Source organism: Dipodomys merriami, unplaced genomic scaffold, assembly GCF_024711535.1.
Source record: "Dipodomys merriami isolate MVZ:Mamm:240054 unplaced genomic scaffold, mDipMer1.0.p SCAF_11, whole genome shotgun sequence".
In the NCBI taxonomy this organism is placed as follows: domain Eukaryota; kingdom Metazoa; phylum Chordata; class Mammalia; order Rodentia; family Heteromyidae; genus Dipodomys; species Dipodomys merriami.
Window position 1 is genome coordinate 40824230 of NW_027202382.1, and position 17568 is coordinate 40841797.

Below are 17568 nucleotides of genomic sequence, written 5' to 3' on the forward strand. Positions count from 1 at the left end.
AATATTGAATATGTCACAGATTTAATGACCCAATTAGTCATTTACATTTTTCAAAGATATCTAAATATAAAATTGCTAAAAATTCAAATACAGATAGCAAGCTACAAATAATATTTCTTTTGTTTCTGGAGGATAGGAGTGGAAGACTTAGAAAAGGGAGCTCCTGCCGGCTGAGCAAAGATCAGAATGAAGGAGGAATTCATTAAAATGACCCCTGTGCGAAGAAATACAGTTGACTTTGAGATGCTGCTCAGACATCTCTTCCCGTACAGCGATTTAAAAAATGCATTAAATGTAGGTCCTCGGTGAGACACTGGCAGCCCTGGCCAGGGACAGTACGAAAGGATGTCCCCACATAGGGACCCCGACAAGGTCTGCAGAGGCATCTGGTGTGGCCCAGAGGTGTGGTGTCAGGGCGCCCACCCTTGCGTGCCCTGCTCAGGGATGGGGCTCAGGGATGCAGTCCCCCCTCCCCCGCTCCCCTTCTCCCTGATGCGTGGCCAGAAGCAGCTTCTGTCCTCTCCCTTGGGCAGGCACTGTAAGGGGAGGAGTTGGGGGGGGCAAGGCCTTCAAGTCTAATGGAGCAGGTTCCTCTTGGTCCAGAAAACCTGCGCACAGGCCCAGCTGTCAGCTCGCCAGTAGGAAATATAAAAGGTGGCTCAGGCTGGGAGCCACCGCCAACCCCCCAGGCCTCTGGAGTGAGAGGGGCTGGGCCGCCGGGAGGTAAGGCTTTGGAAAGGGAGAATAATGTCACAGCCTTGGTCGAATAACGCTGGGTCCTCATTCCTGACTTTTGGTAGGATACTTGCCTCCAAGCAAACACGCTCATTAAACAAATGGCATAGTTAAAACTATCGACTAAGCCCTAAACATTTCTTCTGAGAAATCGAACCATCGCTTTTCCAATCTGCCTGTTCAATATGGGAACAGATTTGAAAGCGAATCACATCATCAATCCTCCACCCCAAAGAATGGCCCATCATTCCAACCGCAAGAAAGAGCACACCTGTTTATTAAAAGGAAAAAAAAAAGAGAAATGTACATTTTTGTTCTTCGTTTGCTTTAAGAGATTTGATCAAGTTGCAAGGACGTGTCTGGCATGGCTATGTACAACCTCGGGCAGGGGCGTCAGGCAGTGAAGATGGCTGGGCAGCGTGTGTTTCCTCATGATGGTCTGGTCCCGGGCCACCGCCAATCAGGTGCTCCAGCCTAAGATGCCCCCACCCCCGCAGCTTCCCCGAGAGCCACCAGCCGCATGTGCACGAGCCCTGGCTGGCTGCCCCCGGCCCCTACAGGACACGGGTGGGTTCGAGGGCCACCTGGCCCTGGCAGGCAGGCTCCGAGCTGAGGCGACAGATTGCGGCTGGAGGCCAGTGTCATTGCTGCCCTGATTTCTTCTCCTTCTGGAAGCTGAAGCTTGTACGTCTGTTCAGTTTTCTTTGTTTTTGAGCAAAATAGTCAGCCCGGGCAGTGCTTGCTCGTGATTCTAGGATGTAGTTAACCTAGAAAGCAAGAAGACAGGGCCGTCACTTGCCAGTGCTCCCAGCTCACCAGCGCGGAGGGGGAAGCCTGGGCTGGGGGCCGGGGGGCCTCTCTGTCAGAGTCCAGGCATCAGAGCATCCTGGCTACAGGACTGAGCCTAGCTTTGCTTCTGGATGATGGGTGGCTGTGGAGAGACTCTCGGACCCCTGTGGGCCTGCGATTCCCTCTTTGGTGTGGGCCACCACCAGCTCCCTGGCTCTGCCTTTGCCTGCTCTGCCACACTGGCTGACATAAGCTCCCCGCCTGCTGAAAGCCCAACATCACAGAGAGAAGACTATGGGGAAGTCCTCTCAGGTCTGGCCTCCCTCCTGCAGTCAACCAGCCAGGGCCCATTTGACAAAGGGGAGTGAGGCTCAGAGGGGAGGGCCCAAGTGGCCAAGGTCACCCTGAAGACAGGGTCATAGCCGCGTGAAGTGGGCCCAGCCTGGCTGCAGGCAGCTGTTGACATATACACCCAGGGGAGGCAGAGATTTTTCTCTAGGTAACACCTGCAGTTCCCTCACTGCAGCGCCATTCACACACCACTTCCTGTCACCCCTCACTGCCCCCTAGCTGGGCTCTGGAGGGAACCAACACCACTGCTCATTACTTTAGTCTCCAGAAGTTATAGGTAGCAATGTGAACCTATGGGCTAGAGCATGAAGCTTCCTCTGTTGCTGCCAGTACTCAGGACTATGAGTCCTAGGCCTGGAGGGAGGCGTGAAGGCTCTTGAGGACCCAAGGCAATGGAGGGGCTCTGGAGGGGCACACGGTCCCTCCCAACCCTCTGCTCAGATCGCCCGGTGGCAGGCGGTACAGGCTGGCGTGTGGGTACAGAAGGCCTGACATGCTCGGCCACTGCCTCGCCAAGTTACCAGCTGAGAGCAATAAATCATACGGACCTCGCGGCTGAGTGGACGATCTGGGACGCTGCAGACAATGTATGGAAGCAGGAGGTTTTATCATTCTTAATAAAAGCAATCTTTGGATTATATTGTTTGCACACGCAGCCGACCTAGTGTTTTCAGTGTATTTTTGGCACATATAATTTGACAAAAGCATTTTAAAATGATCCTTAACAAGCCAACTATTTCCTAAATTTATTATCTTCAGTGCTTTGTGATAATCACATAGATAATTTTAATGGAAGATTAATGTAATAATCAAAAGATAAAAACGCCCTTTGGTCTGCCATTAGCTGGTTAATATGCTGTGGCTTAAAACTTGCACAATTTTATGCACTACAGAGTGTCTCACTTTCAATGCATTTTACAGCTTAAGGCATAAAAATATAGGGAGTTTTCATGGTCAATAAAGCCACAGCCTCCATCACTCGATCACAAGAAGAACCCGACGTGAAGAGTCCAATGATTCCTCAGAGATTCATCTCGAAGGCTGTGGGACTGGAGACCACATGTGGCTCAGCTCAATTATGCCTCAGTGGCAAGCGGGCAGCTTGGCCCCTCTGCAGGGCCAAGTTCAAGAGGAGGCTCCTCTCTTGTGTGTTGTTCTCTGGCTCTAGGCCTCCATGTCCTCATCTATGAAATGGGGACAGTACTATCCACATTCTGCAGGGAAGATCAGGTGAGACATATAAAAAACGAGGAGGTGCATGTCTTTCTATAAGAGGAAAAGACGAGGTGCAAAATCACTTGAAGGAAGGCTGTCAGTTGGCAATAGTGCCAACACTAGCTTCTGGCTCTTTACTTATTCCTTTAATTTCAGCTTTAGAAGTCCGAGGCTAACCCTGAAGAGCCTCTGATGGCAAAAACCCTCCTGCTAAACTGCTGGCCCCGGGGCTGGGACCTGTCACTTGGCATTGGCACAGGGCTCAGACACTGACCCAACACTCTGGGAATGGTGGCTAAAGCTAAGTATTTAAATTTCAATCAAAAGAGGTGGAGGGGAGTGAAGTCTAATCTTCCATCAGGCCTGTGATCATTAGTGTGGAGTCAATCAGGCCTGGGCCCACTGCACCCTGTCTCTTGCACCAGGCGATAATTCTGCGAACATTTTGAGATGAAAACAGACATTTCAGGAGAGGCGACAGGCCTCAGGGAGTTTGCAGGAAAGCATCTGCTTTGAGGGAGCATTTGGTCCCGTAAAATGATTTCTTTGCACTTGATCTTCCACAGTCTCATATTGAAGTCATAAACCTGTGTTTCTGTCATCAATCTGCTGTTGTGAAAATTATTTGGATGTCAAACACAGGATTATAATTTTACTAGAATCCTTCTCAAGTCTTGAATATTTTAATGCTGGCTATAAAAATAAGTCCAGTCCCATGACGGGGTGCTGGAATATTTCTTTACTTATTCCCCAAACACCTGGCACAGTTTCCTGGGCTTTGTACGCTGGCTGGTGGTCAGCACTCCGAGTGGACCCTGGGCTTGGCCTGTGGTGTGAGGGGGCTCTGGCTAGGTGGTCTATGTGCCCCCTTCCATCCAGCTGACACGCCAGCGAGCCTCCCCCTGTAGCTTGTCCTTTCACTCCTTCTAACACTGCTGCAGACGTCCTGCAGCGCCGGGATCCTGGTCTCATCATGTTTCTATGAGGCCATTCTGTTGTTGAAATTGCCCTTCTAGTCATGGAAGGCTATGTACATTTGGGGGACTGGGAGAGCCATTCCTGCAACCTACCAGACCTTGGGTCAAGTTCTAGTCTTGGCTAAATTACTTATTTTCATCTAGGAAATGGGAACTTTTACCCATTCTCAGAGCTGGGCGATTCAATGTGACTGGATGTAACACACTTATGCCCAGGCTGGGTGCGCTCAGGGAAGCCTAACTGCTCCTATTATTATCCCTTGATGGATTGACTCTTAGGAAGAGGAAAACTGGGAAGGGTTAGCACATCTCCACTGATGGTGGGGTGGGGTAGGGAAGTATAGGTACCAGGATCTACCAGGTACAGGCAGGGAAATGCTCTCTGGCTCTAGCTCCTCCTCAGCCAAGGGCAGCTGTGTCTTCACCTGATCAAACTGCCTTCCACTTGCCTGAGGCCTCTCAGTTTGGAAGCATCTGGCCTACTCAGAGTGTGGCACACAGAGCGGTAGCCTGGGTAAGACCTGGCGCTTCTTAGGGACATACAACCCTCCCTGGGTCTGCCCTGCAACTTCTGACCCATTCTTGGACCCCCCCCCCCCCCCCAGCAAACCTCACACCAAGAAGGCAGCTCAGTCATGGCAGGGACCTTCCAACCTCCCATGATCCCCTGTTTCAGCCCCTCCTACAAATCTGCATTTTTCAGTGGTTCAGGTTCAGTTTCCCTGCCACCTCCCACATCATGCTGCTTTACCTTCTACATACCCACAGGACACTTCTGGGACCCTTTGTGGCTCTGTGTAATTTCCTCTCTGTCTTATCCTGGCTCCCCTGGCACAATTAGAGCTCTGGGAACAGGCGCTGGCCTGTCACTGTGGTTTTCTGAACGCTGGCTTGGCACGCGAAGATGCCTGATGAGGACGGTTGGATGACATCTAGAATGAGCTGGGGATGTTTTGAGCAGGCTGGGAAAATCATCTTAGCACAATGAAGGAGTCTTGGAAACAATCATCATTTCCTCCAGAGGCTCCTGACAGGGTGGTGGTGAGAAACATGGTACATGAAAGGAACAAATACAGGAAGAATGGGCCTCGTTGTGGGGCTGAGCAAGGGCAGCCACTGCCCCAGGCGGGTGGGGGCCTGTGCCTGGGTGAGGAAGAGCATGGTCCACCCTCTGCTATGCCAGGCTAGGAGCTATACCCACCCACTAGCCCTCCCCAGGGCTGGAAGGGGACACTCACCTTGAGTACAATTTCATTGACGGTAGCAGCATCCGATTCAAAGTAGAGGTGTTTATAGTCATGATTGCTTAGATATGTGAGTTTAAATATTGCGTGACCTGCAGAAAGAGGGGGGGGGGAGAGAGAGAGAGAGAGAGAGAGAGAGAGAGAGAGAGAGAGAGAGAGAGAGAGAGAGAGAGAGAGAGAGAGAGAGAGAGAGAGAGATGAGTTATAGGGCTGGGGGGGGGGTGTCCAGATAACCTTCCTTTGTTATCCCAACTCAAGTGGAGGCTGGGTAGCGACTGTTCTCCCCTGGACTGTGGGTTTTTTGTTTCGTTTTGCTTTTTACTATGGACAGTAAAAAAGAGGAAAGAAAAGTCAGGCACTGGAGGCTCATGCCTATAATTCTAGCTACTCAGGAAGCTGAGATCTGAGGATTGCAGTTCAAAGTCAGCCTGGGCAGGAAAGTCCGTGAGACTCATCTTCAATTAAACACCAGAAAACTGGAGTAGAGATTTTCCTTGGGATCTGGGAAAACTGGTGGCCTCCCAAGAAGTTCCTTCTTCGCTTTAAGCACTTCTAAAGCTGGATTCCATGATGGGCAATCAAAGGAGCACCGCTCACGAGAGCCATGCTGGCGCTCAGTGAGCCTGCTTTGACCCAGGAGCACTTGGCACACATGCTGCAGGTCTCCTGCATCCTGCCCGAAGCCACCCTCCCCATGGCTCCAACAGACCTCGGGCTCCGAGACTCAAAGTCCACACTGCCTTCCTATTAGGCCTCTTCACCTGTGTCCTTTTAATTGAAGCAGTGGCTGGTCACCGTTATTAATTTATAACATATTACCCTCATTACGGTAAGTTCACCTCTTTCCCGGAGAAATCTTCTTGGGACTTTATTTGCAGTAGCTAATTTTTCAGATCTCCCAAAATAAACTGATATATGTTATACAATTGTGGCCAGAAAAGTTGAGCTGCTGATACTTTATCCTGGAAACACCATTACAATATACTAATTGTAACTATAAATCCTCCATTGAAAAAAATGAGCTAATCATTTCTGGAAAACTTCACTTTCAGTCACTTGACAAATTTAGCTGATTTTAAATTGTGGGATTAAAATGTTAGAATCCTTGACTGGAGGCTAATGATGGTTACTGTTTCTGTTCAGGAAGTAGCTCCTGGAGGGCAGAGCCCTGGGGCGACGGTGGTGATGTCACCTTTCGGAAGGACAGTACAGACACATGTGTTGGTCAGGCTGTGACCAAGCGGAGCCATCGATGGAGGACACAGAACTGTGAAGGACAAAGAGAGACACCCCCAGAAGGTCTCAGTGCTGACACATGGCCATGACAGACACAGACACCAGGGCCTGGGGCTAGAAGACCAGAAGGTCTTAGGGAGGCCTGCAGACCTGAGGCTTCGGGGTTCACTGGCCGCGCTGGTAAGCCATCTCACGCATAGTCTGCACCACCTGTTCCTGCTGGCCACGACAAAGCAAACCGTGAAGACATGGGAGCAGGGCTTGCCTGAAGAGCAGAGGTACCATCATGTCCTGTGGTCACAGCACACATGCATGTGTGGCACGTGGCGTGCACAAGCCTCGGTGCCTCAACACTGCCCCTGGGAAGAGGGAGGTCTATGGCTCATGTGTGCAAGAGTCATGTGATCAAACAAGAACGAAATCAGCCTATGTGAGGTCTTCTGAAAGTCCCTTCCCATCGGTGTTCTACTGCCTGGGTGGTGGAGGGTGAAGCTGGGGGATGAAGAAGAGCTGGTCCTCTGCAGCTTGTGCATCACTCCACACAGAGGGAGGGGGCAGAGAGGGCCCTGTCTGGAAGGTCTTGCACTGTGATAATTCTGTTAGTAAAGAGCTAAGGCAGCAGAGCCTGGTCCAAGCTATGGAAGGCAGCAGCCATGATTTTACCATGCTGGACCATAGGCACAGGCATGACTCCTTCCTCCCTCAGCCTCCTCATTCTGCACTCAGTCTAGGCTCTGCCAGGGACAGTAATGAACACAGAGGCGGGGGTCAGGCATGACAAGTGTTAGGAGGGAGGGAGGCACAGGGGGCACAGTGGCAACTTGGAGGGGGGATGCTGGCCTGGTCTGGAGCAGGGCTCTGGGTCAGTTTCTTGGTGGAGGACAGCTGTTAGGTGGGAAAGGGGTGAAGGGAAAGCCCTAGCACTAGACTACAGCCCACAGCACAGGCAATCTGGCTCTGCAGGAGTCCTGAGCAGACCAGGACCCTGAACAGTGGGCAGGAAGTCTCAGGAGGGCACCAAAGACTGGGAATGCTTACGTTTGCCAGATATGGGCACTGAGGGTTTGAAGCAGGATAGTGAAATAAATGGGCAAACTGTATCTCAGGGAGCACCTCTTGGTCCCCAGAGCCAGCAGGCTGGGAACTGGTGGCCACAGCCAGTCAGGTAGGTGCTATGGATGGTTATAGAAAGGACGCTGAAACAGGAGCTGACTTGAGAAACAGAGGGGAATGTTGGCAGAACCAGGGGACTTTGACAATAGAATGACAGCTAATAATCGGAACTTACACTTGTATAACCTCTTCTAGTTCAAAGCCTATATATTCCAGTGTAACAAGTTAATTGACCTCCTGCTGGAAATGAATCTGCCAATAAACACGAGTAATTTATGCTGCATGGTAAATTCTCACAGAGGTGTCTGGGAAAATGACTCTCTGGCATTTGAACACCGAGCAAAACAAGGAAAGTCTGTTGTCACCTCCCCTAGCAGCCTCACCTGGGAAAGGGAGGAGGAGGGTCAAATGACATCCTCAGGTGTAGCCCACAGAGCATCTGTCTTGGGGCATTACAGGGAAGCAGGTGGGCAGTTTATCTTTGAAAATGCAAAGAATACCAGCAGTTTTCAAAGGAAAGGGCTAAGCATATTATCTCTATAAAAACATATGCTGAGAAAAATTATATATCAAAGCTAAATATTCAAGTTAACTCTAATTCTGTACTGTTAAATTCCATTTGGAAATTAAGGCTAGGAGAAAGTCTGAGATACTGAAGGCAAATGCATGAGGCCTAGGGTTTGGTGTGGGTGAGCTCCAGTGAGGGGATCTGATGGGGCTGTCCCTGCAGTAGCCTAGGCTTGCCCAGTATAAAGGAGACAGTGGCTGTCAGTCACATCTTATTGCTGTAGCACACACAGGCAAGTGATTCTTCCTCACACACTCCCTGCGGAGGGCAGACCTTCATTGAGGTCTGCAATGGACACCTGGTATTTGGAGGTTTGCTTTTAACGGGGCCTCCTCAGAGCAGATTTGAGTCTGCAGAGCTGCAGAAGCAGCATATGGGAAGGAAGCATGGCAGCTAGGCTCAGGTCACACGCTCAGGCAAGACAAGCAGATGAAACCGTGCACCTGCTGTGACTATTGGAATGGAAATCTGGATGTGTAAAAATGTGTTTACATTTATGTATTTTTTTTCAAAGTAAACCAGAGAAGATGGAATATAACACTGAGCAGAAACTAATTAGCAGCACAAATGTCACAAGTGGAGATGTCTGAGCTTTTGTGCCATAATTTTTGCTGTAGTTTAACTAAAATAAGAGGATGTACAGTTAAAGCAGGTTCTTTGGGCCAAAGGAAGGAGTACCTGTCTTGGAAAGGCTGCTGTGGTCCAAGATGGGCCAACAACTCAGACGCCTATGAAGGGCAGTGCTCTGGGAAGGAGGGTCCTTCTACCTGTCTGCTGGTGCCTGCAAAGGCTAGCACCAATGATCAGAGCTGGGCCTTCAGATGGGCATGCAAACCTACCTCTGCCCAAATATCCAGGGCTTGCCAAGAACACCAAAAAATAAATGAAAAGTTTCTGTTAAAATACTTACGAAAACATAAAATTACTAGAAATTCAGAAAACAAACCCATCTCATCCCACCTCCTCCATCCCCGTTATGCAGCTAGCACAGTGGTGCCCATGACCGCTTTTCTCACCAGCCTTACATTTTCACATGGTTGAGCTGAGCTTAATTTTCTTAGGTGAACACTTTACTCAAGCTGCCTCTGCTGCAGGTGTCTTTCAGTGGATGCATTTTACTCCAACAGGTAGGCGTATGCTACAGTTCCTGCTAAGAGCTCTGTTGGACAGCTGGTTGCTTCTAAAATTACAGCAGTGAAGAACACCTTTGAAGATTTGCATTCTTTCTCAGCTTCTTTATGTCAGCTATGGAATTTTAAGAATCTGGGTTTCAGCTGGGTGCTGGTGGCTCACGCCTGTAATCCTTGCTACTGAGGAGAGTGAGCTCTGAGGATCATGGCTCAAACCCAGCCAGGGCAGGAAAGTCTGAGAGACTCTTTCTTATCTCCAATAAACCACCAGAAAACTGGAAGTGGTGCTATGGCTCAAGTGGTAAAGTGCTAGTCTTTAGCTGAAGAGCTGAGGGACATTGCCCAGGTCCAGAGTTCAAGCCCCATGACGGACAAAAAAATAAAATAAAAAAGAACCTGGGTTTTATGTGGAAAATGGAAGAGTTGACATTGACTAAAAAGAAATGTACTTATTACCTAACTTACTTATGAGCCAGCAGCCCTTCTGTACAATACCTTAATGCTGATGGCTCATGCCTACAATCCTAGCTACTCAGGAGGCCAAGATCTGAAGATCATGGTTAAAGGCCAGCCTGGACTTATCTCTAATTAATCACAGAAAAAGCCGGGAGTGACACTGTGGCTCAAGTGGTAGAGTGCTTGAACAAAAGGAGCTCAGACAGTGCCCAGCCCCAGAATTCAAGCTCTAGGACTGGCAAAACAATAATAATAATAATAATAATAATAATAATAATAATAATAATAATAATGACAATAAAATTATATATAAAAAAATAAACTGGGTTTCTAGGATCTGATTCTCCTCCTGTCTAGGGAGAGGTTGAAAATCCCACTGGACTTCGTAGGGGGAAATGAGAGTATACACATTTTTGTGGGCACAGTTAGGTCTTTCTGCAGCTCCTGGCAGGAAAGGCTGCCCAGGGTTCTCTGGTCTCAGGCTTGCAGTTCTGAGCTGTCTGCTCAGTTCAGGGTGATTCAACTGGCAAGCAGTGGCACTCTGCCCTGAGGCAGAGACAGGTTCCTGTGACACAGCCCAGGCTGGCCTCCATCTCACAATCCTCTAGTGTCATGCCTCATTGACCACTCATGCAGAGGCTACATCTGACCTACTTATACTTCTGCCTGCATCTTTTATACACTCTTTTTTTGGGTTCCTTCCTATAAACATAATTAAGTCCCTCTAATTATAAAAAACTCCCATGGCAATGTGATTTGCTGCCTTCCTCCAATTTACTGAAAATACTCTGCTAAGATCAGTGTGGCATCTGAACCTTCCTAAGTCTCTGGCCCTGGGTTTCCATGGAGCCAGTCACCTGGTTCTTCAGTCTATTACTCCAGGTAACATTTCTCCTATTTCCTTTGTGATCTTCTTGAGCTGGATCTTGCCTCAGAATGGCAAGCTCCTCTGCTCTCCCATTCTTCTCTAACATTATCTGTTAGGTTAGCACCTTGGATTTTAACCACCACACACAAGTGATTGACTGCGGAGTAGGTGTCTAGCCTAGACCCTTCTCCAGGGCCTCAGAGCCTGCTAGAGAGTTCAGCTGCCATCTACAAGAGGCCTGCATCTTACCATGTCCACAGCTATTGTCAACACTTCCTCTTGAAGTAAAACTCCATTGGTACAATGGGAGGCTGCACAAAACTATCACATTCCAGGCATTAGATACCCAAGACAGTTCTCATGTGTACCCTGTAGCCCTCCCTGTCTTTTGACCATAGTAGGGGCTGATCATGACTATGTCGGAGTCCTCTCTCTGATTTTTCTACTTTTCATCATGTCTTCTTCAGATCTAAGCATCTGATAACAGGAAGTGGCCATCTTTCCAGCTACCTACCTATCTACCTATCTGCCATCTATGGCCCATCTACCAAGGTCTCATACATGCTAGCACAGCACATTACTACTAGCTACACCCCCAGGTCAGGAGGCATATTTTAATTCTTCCTTGATGCTATGCCATACTTAACAAATGAGTTTTTCTTTCTGGCCAGTCGTGGGGCTTGAACTTGGGGCCTGGGTGCTGTCCTTGAGCCCTTCAGCTAAAGGCTAGCACTCTACCACTTGAGCCACAGCGCCACTTCCGGTTTTCTGGGTTAACTGGGGATGAGTTTCATGGACTTTCTTGCCCAGTCTGGCTTTGAACCTCGATCCTCAAGATCTCCGCCTCCCGAACAGTTATCATTATAGGCATAAGCTACCGGCTCCCTGCTCCTTGCCTGATTTTGTAAGTTACATGGTAACTTACTTGTAACTTACATGGTAACCAAATACTATCACTTGTTTTCCTTTAAGTGACATTTTCAAGAAAATGGGTTTTGTTTGGGTGGTGGTGCTGGAGTTTGCACTTGGTGCCTCATGCTTGCCAGCCAGGCAATCTTCTACCTGAGTCATGTGCTTAACCCCCAAGACTCAAGTTTAGAAAAACAACGGATGCCACTAGTCCTGCAATACTGAGGCTTTGAACTTAGGGCTATGTACTTGCTAGGCAGGCACACTTCTGTTGAGCTGAACCTCTAGTTCTTTTTGCTCTAGTTTATTTTCTGTACCATTAATATAGCTTGAATTCAGGACCTCATGTTTTCTGGCTTACAGCTGCTATTCTACACTTGAGTCATACCTCAAGTCTGGAATTTTGCTGTTTAACTGAAAAGGGAGTCTCTTAGACTTTTCTGCTGGGGCTGACTTTGAACTGAAGTCCTCTATATTTCAGCCTCCTTGGTAGCTAGGGTTTACACATGTGAGCGAGCCATGGGTGCCTGGCATTTTTCTAGTTTTTTTTTTTTTTTTTGTCGGTCATGGGGCTTGAACTTTGGGCCTGAGAGCTGTACCTCAGCTCTTCAGCTCATGGCTAGCGCTCTCCCACTTGAGCCACTTCTGGTTTTCTGATGGTTTATTGGAGATAAGAGTTTCACAGACTTTCCTGCCCAGGCTGGCTTTGAACTGCGATCCTCAGATCTCAGCCTGAGTAGCTAGGATTACAGGCGTGAGCCATCGGCACCTGGTTTCTCTAGTTGTTTTTGAGGAAAGGTTTTTGCCTTCACCCAGCGCAAGAGGTTTGAGATTTTCCTGATCGAGTAGCCTCCCACACCACTGGGATGATGGGCAGGTACCAACATGCACAGCTGCCTGATCTCTGAAGTCAGGATTACAACACCTGGTTTGGAGAACCAAAGTTTGATGGTCGTTCTTTCAGATAAAAATACTGTCCCAAGATGGGCACCAGTGGCTCACATCTGTAATCCTAGCTACTCAGGAGGAGATCTGAGGATCGTGGTTTGAAGCTGGCCTGGACAGAAAAGTCCCTGTGAGACTCTTATCTCCAATTAACCATTCAAAAACCGAAGTGGTGCTATGGCTCATGGTGGAGCACAAGTTTTGAGCACAAAGAGGCTCAGGGACAGCTCTCACAATTGGCCAAAAAAACCCCAAAACAAACAAAAAACTGTCCTATGAAACAGATGGCTGGCTACTAAGTTATATAAATGCTTTTCCTTGAGGCAAGTATTCCACTTCTATGTGAGAAGATATACTCCTGTAGACTTCAAGAAACAAATGAAAAACAATGGCTTATGGGGCCTTTTGAGACCATATTCATGTCTCAGTTGTTTCAACAAAAGATCACATGGTATTTCAGTAATCAAGCATTGGTTAAGTCTTATTCTTCAGACTTTAGAGAAGTAAAAAGAAACAAGTTTTGCATCTAGAAAATTTCCCTTCAGGTTAGGGAGGGTGGGTGCGGTGGGGGGGAAAGGGGGCTGTCAGCTGATGACAAGTTTGAATTTACAAGTCCTCACTGGGAGGCCTCCTGTACCCAGAATCTCTGGCTTGGAGAGCTTGCTGGCAAAAACCTCTTTCCTATTTCAAGTACTGCAATCCTCTGTCAGACACTTTTCTTTAAGTGTTAGAGGAAAAATTAATTATCAATCTATCATGTTCATCAGTAGAAGTCCTGAATACTGTGGTCTTCTGAGGTTTGCAGAAAGCTCTGCTCTGCCACACAACTGCCCCATGCTGCCAGGCTTAGGTGGCTCTGCACGGTGTGATCGTTTTGGCTTTCATGTCTGTTTTTGCCTCCACTTGCCAATGCCCTTAATTTAACTTGATTCTATTATTTTCTTGATTTTCTTGCATTTCATAAGCTTTAGGAAGAAAAAACAGATAACCAATCATGGATGAAATGTGTTTGAACATAATTTTACACTGACTTGGGGGGCGGGGTGATCTTCCACAGACTGCCACCATGCATATGTAAGTGTGGACAGGTGAGCACTCACTTTTAAAATATGAATGGTGGGGCTGGGAAGGTGGCTCAGTGGTAGAGCGCTTGCCTTGCATGCATGAGGCCCTGGGTTCGATTCCCCAGCACCACATAAGCAAAAAGCAAAAAGCCGAAAGTGGCTTTTTGCTGTGGCTCAACTGGTAGAGTGCTAGCCTTGAGCTGAAGAGCTGAGGGAGAGTGCCCAGGCCCAGAGTTCAGGCCCCAAAACCAGATCCCCCCAAAAAAACATATTCAAAAAATATGAATGGTATCTCCTCCCAGAGATGCTGTCAGGATTAAGGAATCCTCTGATATGTCCAGCGATCTTAGACTTCTATAATAAAGTTCAGGTAAACCAACGGAGTTACTACAAGAGCTAGGTAACACACCGCTTCAACTGCCAGACCATCTCTATTGTTTTTACTTCTACTCTTTAATATAAACCAATCTTTTCTTTAAAAGACCAAAGGGGAAATATTTTGGGTTTTGTGGGCCAGAGGCAAAATAAATGATACTTTGTAGATACTTATATAAGAAGACAGAAAAAAGTTTCCCTTTTCTTGACAAAAATATAACTGAATATATGGTGAGGGGAGGCAGCAATACAGGATGGCTAATAAGAATATATATTATTTTCCCTTCAGGAGGAAAATAATATTTTACCTAAATGGCATTCAAAATTAATGTTCCCTGTCATCAAACCAACTGTAAATGTTTAACAGCAAGAACCATGCATAGCTCACAGACCCTGAGGAAAGAGGATGTAGGCCTGATTTAGCCTATGGGCCAGTTTGCCAGTCCCTGCTCAAGCCCTCCTAGACAGTTACTAACAGTGACACCTTAGGTGTATTAATTAATTTTGTTTTTGTTTTTTTTTGGGTCTGGTTGTGGGGCCTGAACTCTGGGCCTGGACGTTGCCCCCTCAGCTCTTCAGCTCATGGCTAGCGCTCTACCACTTGAGCCACAGTGCCACTTCCGGCTTTTTTCTTTTTGCTTATGTGGTGCTGAGGAATCGAACCCAAGGCCTTGAGCAAGCGCTCTACCACTGAGCCACCTTCCCAGCCCTATTAATTAATTTTGTGACGTACACTTGGTTTTCCATCTAGTAATCCCTCTTCCCCAGCTCTTTTTTTTTTTTTTTCAATACCTGTGGTACTGGGGCTTAAACTCAGGGCCTAGTACTTTTGCTCACAGCTGGCGCTCTACCACTTGAGCCATTGTTCCACTTCCTGTCTTTTGCTGGTTAAATGAAGGTAAGAGTCTCTTTAATTTGTCTGCCCAAGCTGGCTCTGAACTATGATCTTTGGATCCCCAGATCTTCTGAATCTCAGATTTCAGGTCAGTCTCCTGAGTAGCTAGGATTATAGGTGTGAGCCATAGAAGCCTCCCTGTCCCCCCCCCCCCCCCTGTTAACATTTCTTATAGTGAAGGTTTGATGGTAACAAATTCTTTCATCTTTATTTCACCTTTACTTCTGAAGGATAGTTCACTGAATATAGACGTTCAGGTTGGCAGATCTTATTTTAGTGTGTTAGATGTCACTCCATTGTCTTTTGGATTGCATTACTTCTGATGGGAAGTCAGCCATCATCCTGATCTTGGTGGTTCTTTGTAGCACAGCTTCTTTCTTTGGCTGCTTTCAAGATTTTTCTCTTTATCGCAGGTTCTCAGTAATTTGATTACAATGTGCCTTGATGTGGTTTTCTTTATATTTATCCTGCTTATTAGCCTTTGTGGAGCTTCCAAGATTGGTGTCTTGATTCCAGTTAGTTTTTCCCTGCTTCTCTCCCTTCCTTCCTTCCTTTTCTTTCCTTCTTTCTTTTCCTCCCTCTTTCTGTCTCTCCTTTTTTCCTGAATGGGTAGTGGAGCAACCATCATCAGTTGCTCACATACCAAAAAATGCTTCAAAATCTCTTGATGTCACCTCTGCATGAAGCACATAAGTTGCTCTTGGTATATATAAATATATTCTTGCTTTAAGTCACTAAATTTTGGGGGTAATTTGTTATGTAGCAATAGATAGCTCATTTGCTGGTCTTTTTCTAATCTTCCAAAGTTTCTCCCATTAGTGAATGTTCTAGGTCAGGAATTATTTTTCTCAGCTCTAGAATTTCCATTTAGTACTTTAAAATAGTTTTTATTTCTCTTCTTTTGAGTTCTTATTTTCCTTTACGTCCATGAACATATTTATAATAGCTATCTTAAAGCAAACCTGCCTGCAAATTTATTATTCTTGCCACTTCTGGCTCTATTTTTATAGAGCTATTTCAGCTTTCTACCTGGTTACAGAACATGTTTTCCTGTTTCTTTGTACACCTAAAATTGTATTAAATGCTGGACAGTAAATGTTACATGGTAGGGTGTTCATGTGGGCTGCTGTCCTTTAGAGAGTAGTGGGCTTTGTTGAGGCAGGCAGCTCATTTGCTTGGGATCCTTTCAAGATTCTACTTACAAGAAGTTTTCTTAATTTTATTTTTTGACATGTTGAGGATGGCACACAGGGCCTACTGACTCTCCCTCCCTGGCCCCTCCCCCCCACACCCCAGCCTCAAGATGCCTTTTACAGCTCTGTCTCTTTAGGGATAGTGTGGCTCTACTCCTAAGGCAGGGCCTCAGTGGAGTCACTAAGTGTCTCAGATGCCCCAGTGTGGTTGATATCTATTCTCCAGTAGCCCATAGCTCAGCCCACACTGACATGGAAAGGGTTCTTCCAAGTGCTCCTTCGCAGTGTGCCTCTTCCTTGTATTCTTTGCCTGCAACTTCCGTGGCTTCAGATCCCAGCTCTCCTTGGTCTCCCAGCCCATGAAGGTTCTGTCTGCCTGAGAAGCTCTGGTGGAGAACTGAGGCGATGGTCTAACCGTATTTGATTCTCTCTCAAGCATCTGTGCCTGTGCTGCCTGTTTTCCAATGTCTGAAATGGGTTTTAAAAAATATTCTGTCCAGTTCCCTGGACACTTATGATAGAAAGGCTAATCTGGCAGCAGTCACTTTGTCTTGGAAGTTGCATATGGAGTCTTCTAGGCGATACACATTTTGATTTTAATGAAAGTATGGTTTACTTTTTCCATGACTATGAGAGTAACTTAAAACCTAAGCACTCCATTTATTTATTATGAAAATACAATTTGGAGCTTGGCAGGAGGCAAGGGAAAACAGATTTTCCTCATCATTTATCCTGCTGAGAGATCTGTCACACAGAGTTTTCAGTGGGGAACAGCCCCTGCTTTTACCCTCTTCTCAATTAGGGTCTCTTCCATGTTAAAAATTAAAAAAGAATGAATTTGAGGAAAATGGTAATCAAAATCCTAGAAATGCAAATATATGCAAATTGTCATCAGGCCTAGATAATTGTTTTGTTATTGTGGGCTCATAAAGTCCAAGTCAACAATTAAGTGGAAAGTTAACAGTGAGAATGCAGCTTCTCCAAGGATGAAAAGAGTTGATATGCTGACTGAAGGCATGGGACAAGTAGTAGAACACCAATCATGAGTGAAAAAAGTAGAGAGGGAAGGGGGAAGCAGGAGAGTATGCAAGTATACTGAGTTCAAGCCCTGGGCTCAAAAGGTTTTCTACTCCACTATATCAATAGTCTATTTATGTAAGCAAATTCTTTCTTGTTAAATACATCTAGGAGAGATGAAGAAAATAGATCAGGAATGTAAGAACACTCACTGAGTATATGTCCCCCAGGCAGTTCTACTCACCAACACAGATAACCTATGCATTGGGCCAACATGTCCAATGAGCCCGTGAGCAATGTGGAGTATGTGGAGCTGTGCTCTTTTGTCAACTGTCTGTGAGCTTGGAAGGCAGCCTCTTACCTCCTAAACTCCTTGCACAGACCTGAATCTTTTCTAGGAATCACAGAGACAAGTGCATTGTTCTTCATTTATCAGCTGAGCAGAAACAGCAAGGGTAGTTTAAGAGCAAGATGCTGGGTTTACCTTG

At 46.8% G+C, this 17568-nt stretch overlaps 1 protein-coding gene across 7 annotated transcripts in view; it reads right to left on the reverse strand.

Moving 5' to 3' along the window:
- Positions 1-992: 992 nt before the first annotated feature.
- The window catches only part of Mapkap1 (MAPK associated protein 1), a 242154-nt gene continuing 225578 nt past the window's right edge, over positions 993-17568 (reverse strand). For all 7 annotated transcript variants that reach the window (XM_070013663.1, XM_070013646.1, XM_070013636.1 and 4 more), the window contains 2 exons: positions 5306-5403; positions 993-1502 (listed from right to left, as the gene is read on the reverse strand). In XM_070013663.1, coding sequence (XP_069869764.1) covers positions 1377-1502; positions 5306-5403 — 224 coding nt within the window. In that variant the 3' untranslated portion in view covers positions 993-1376. The remainder of the gene's footprint in view (positions 1503-5305; positions 5404-17568) is intronic.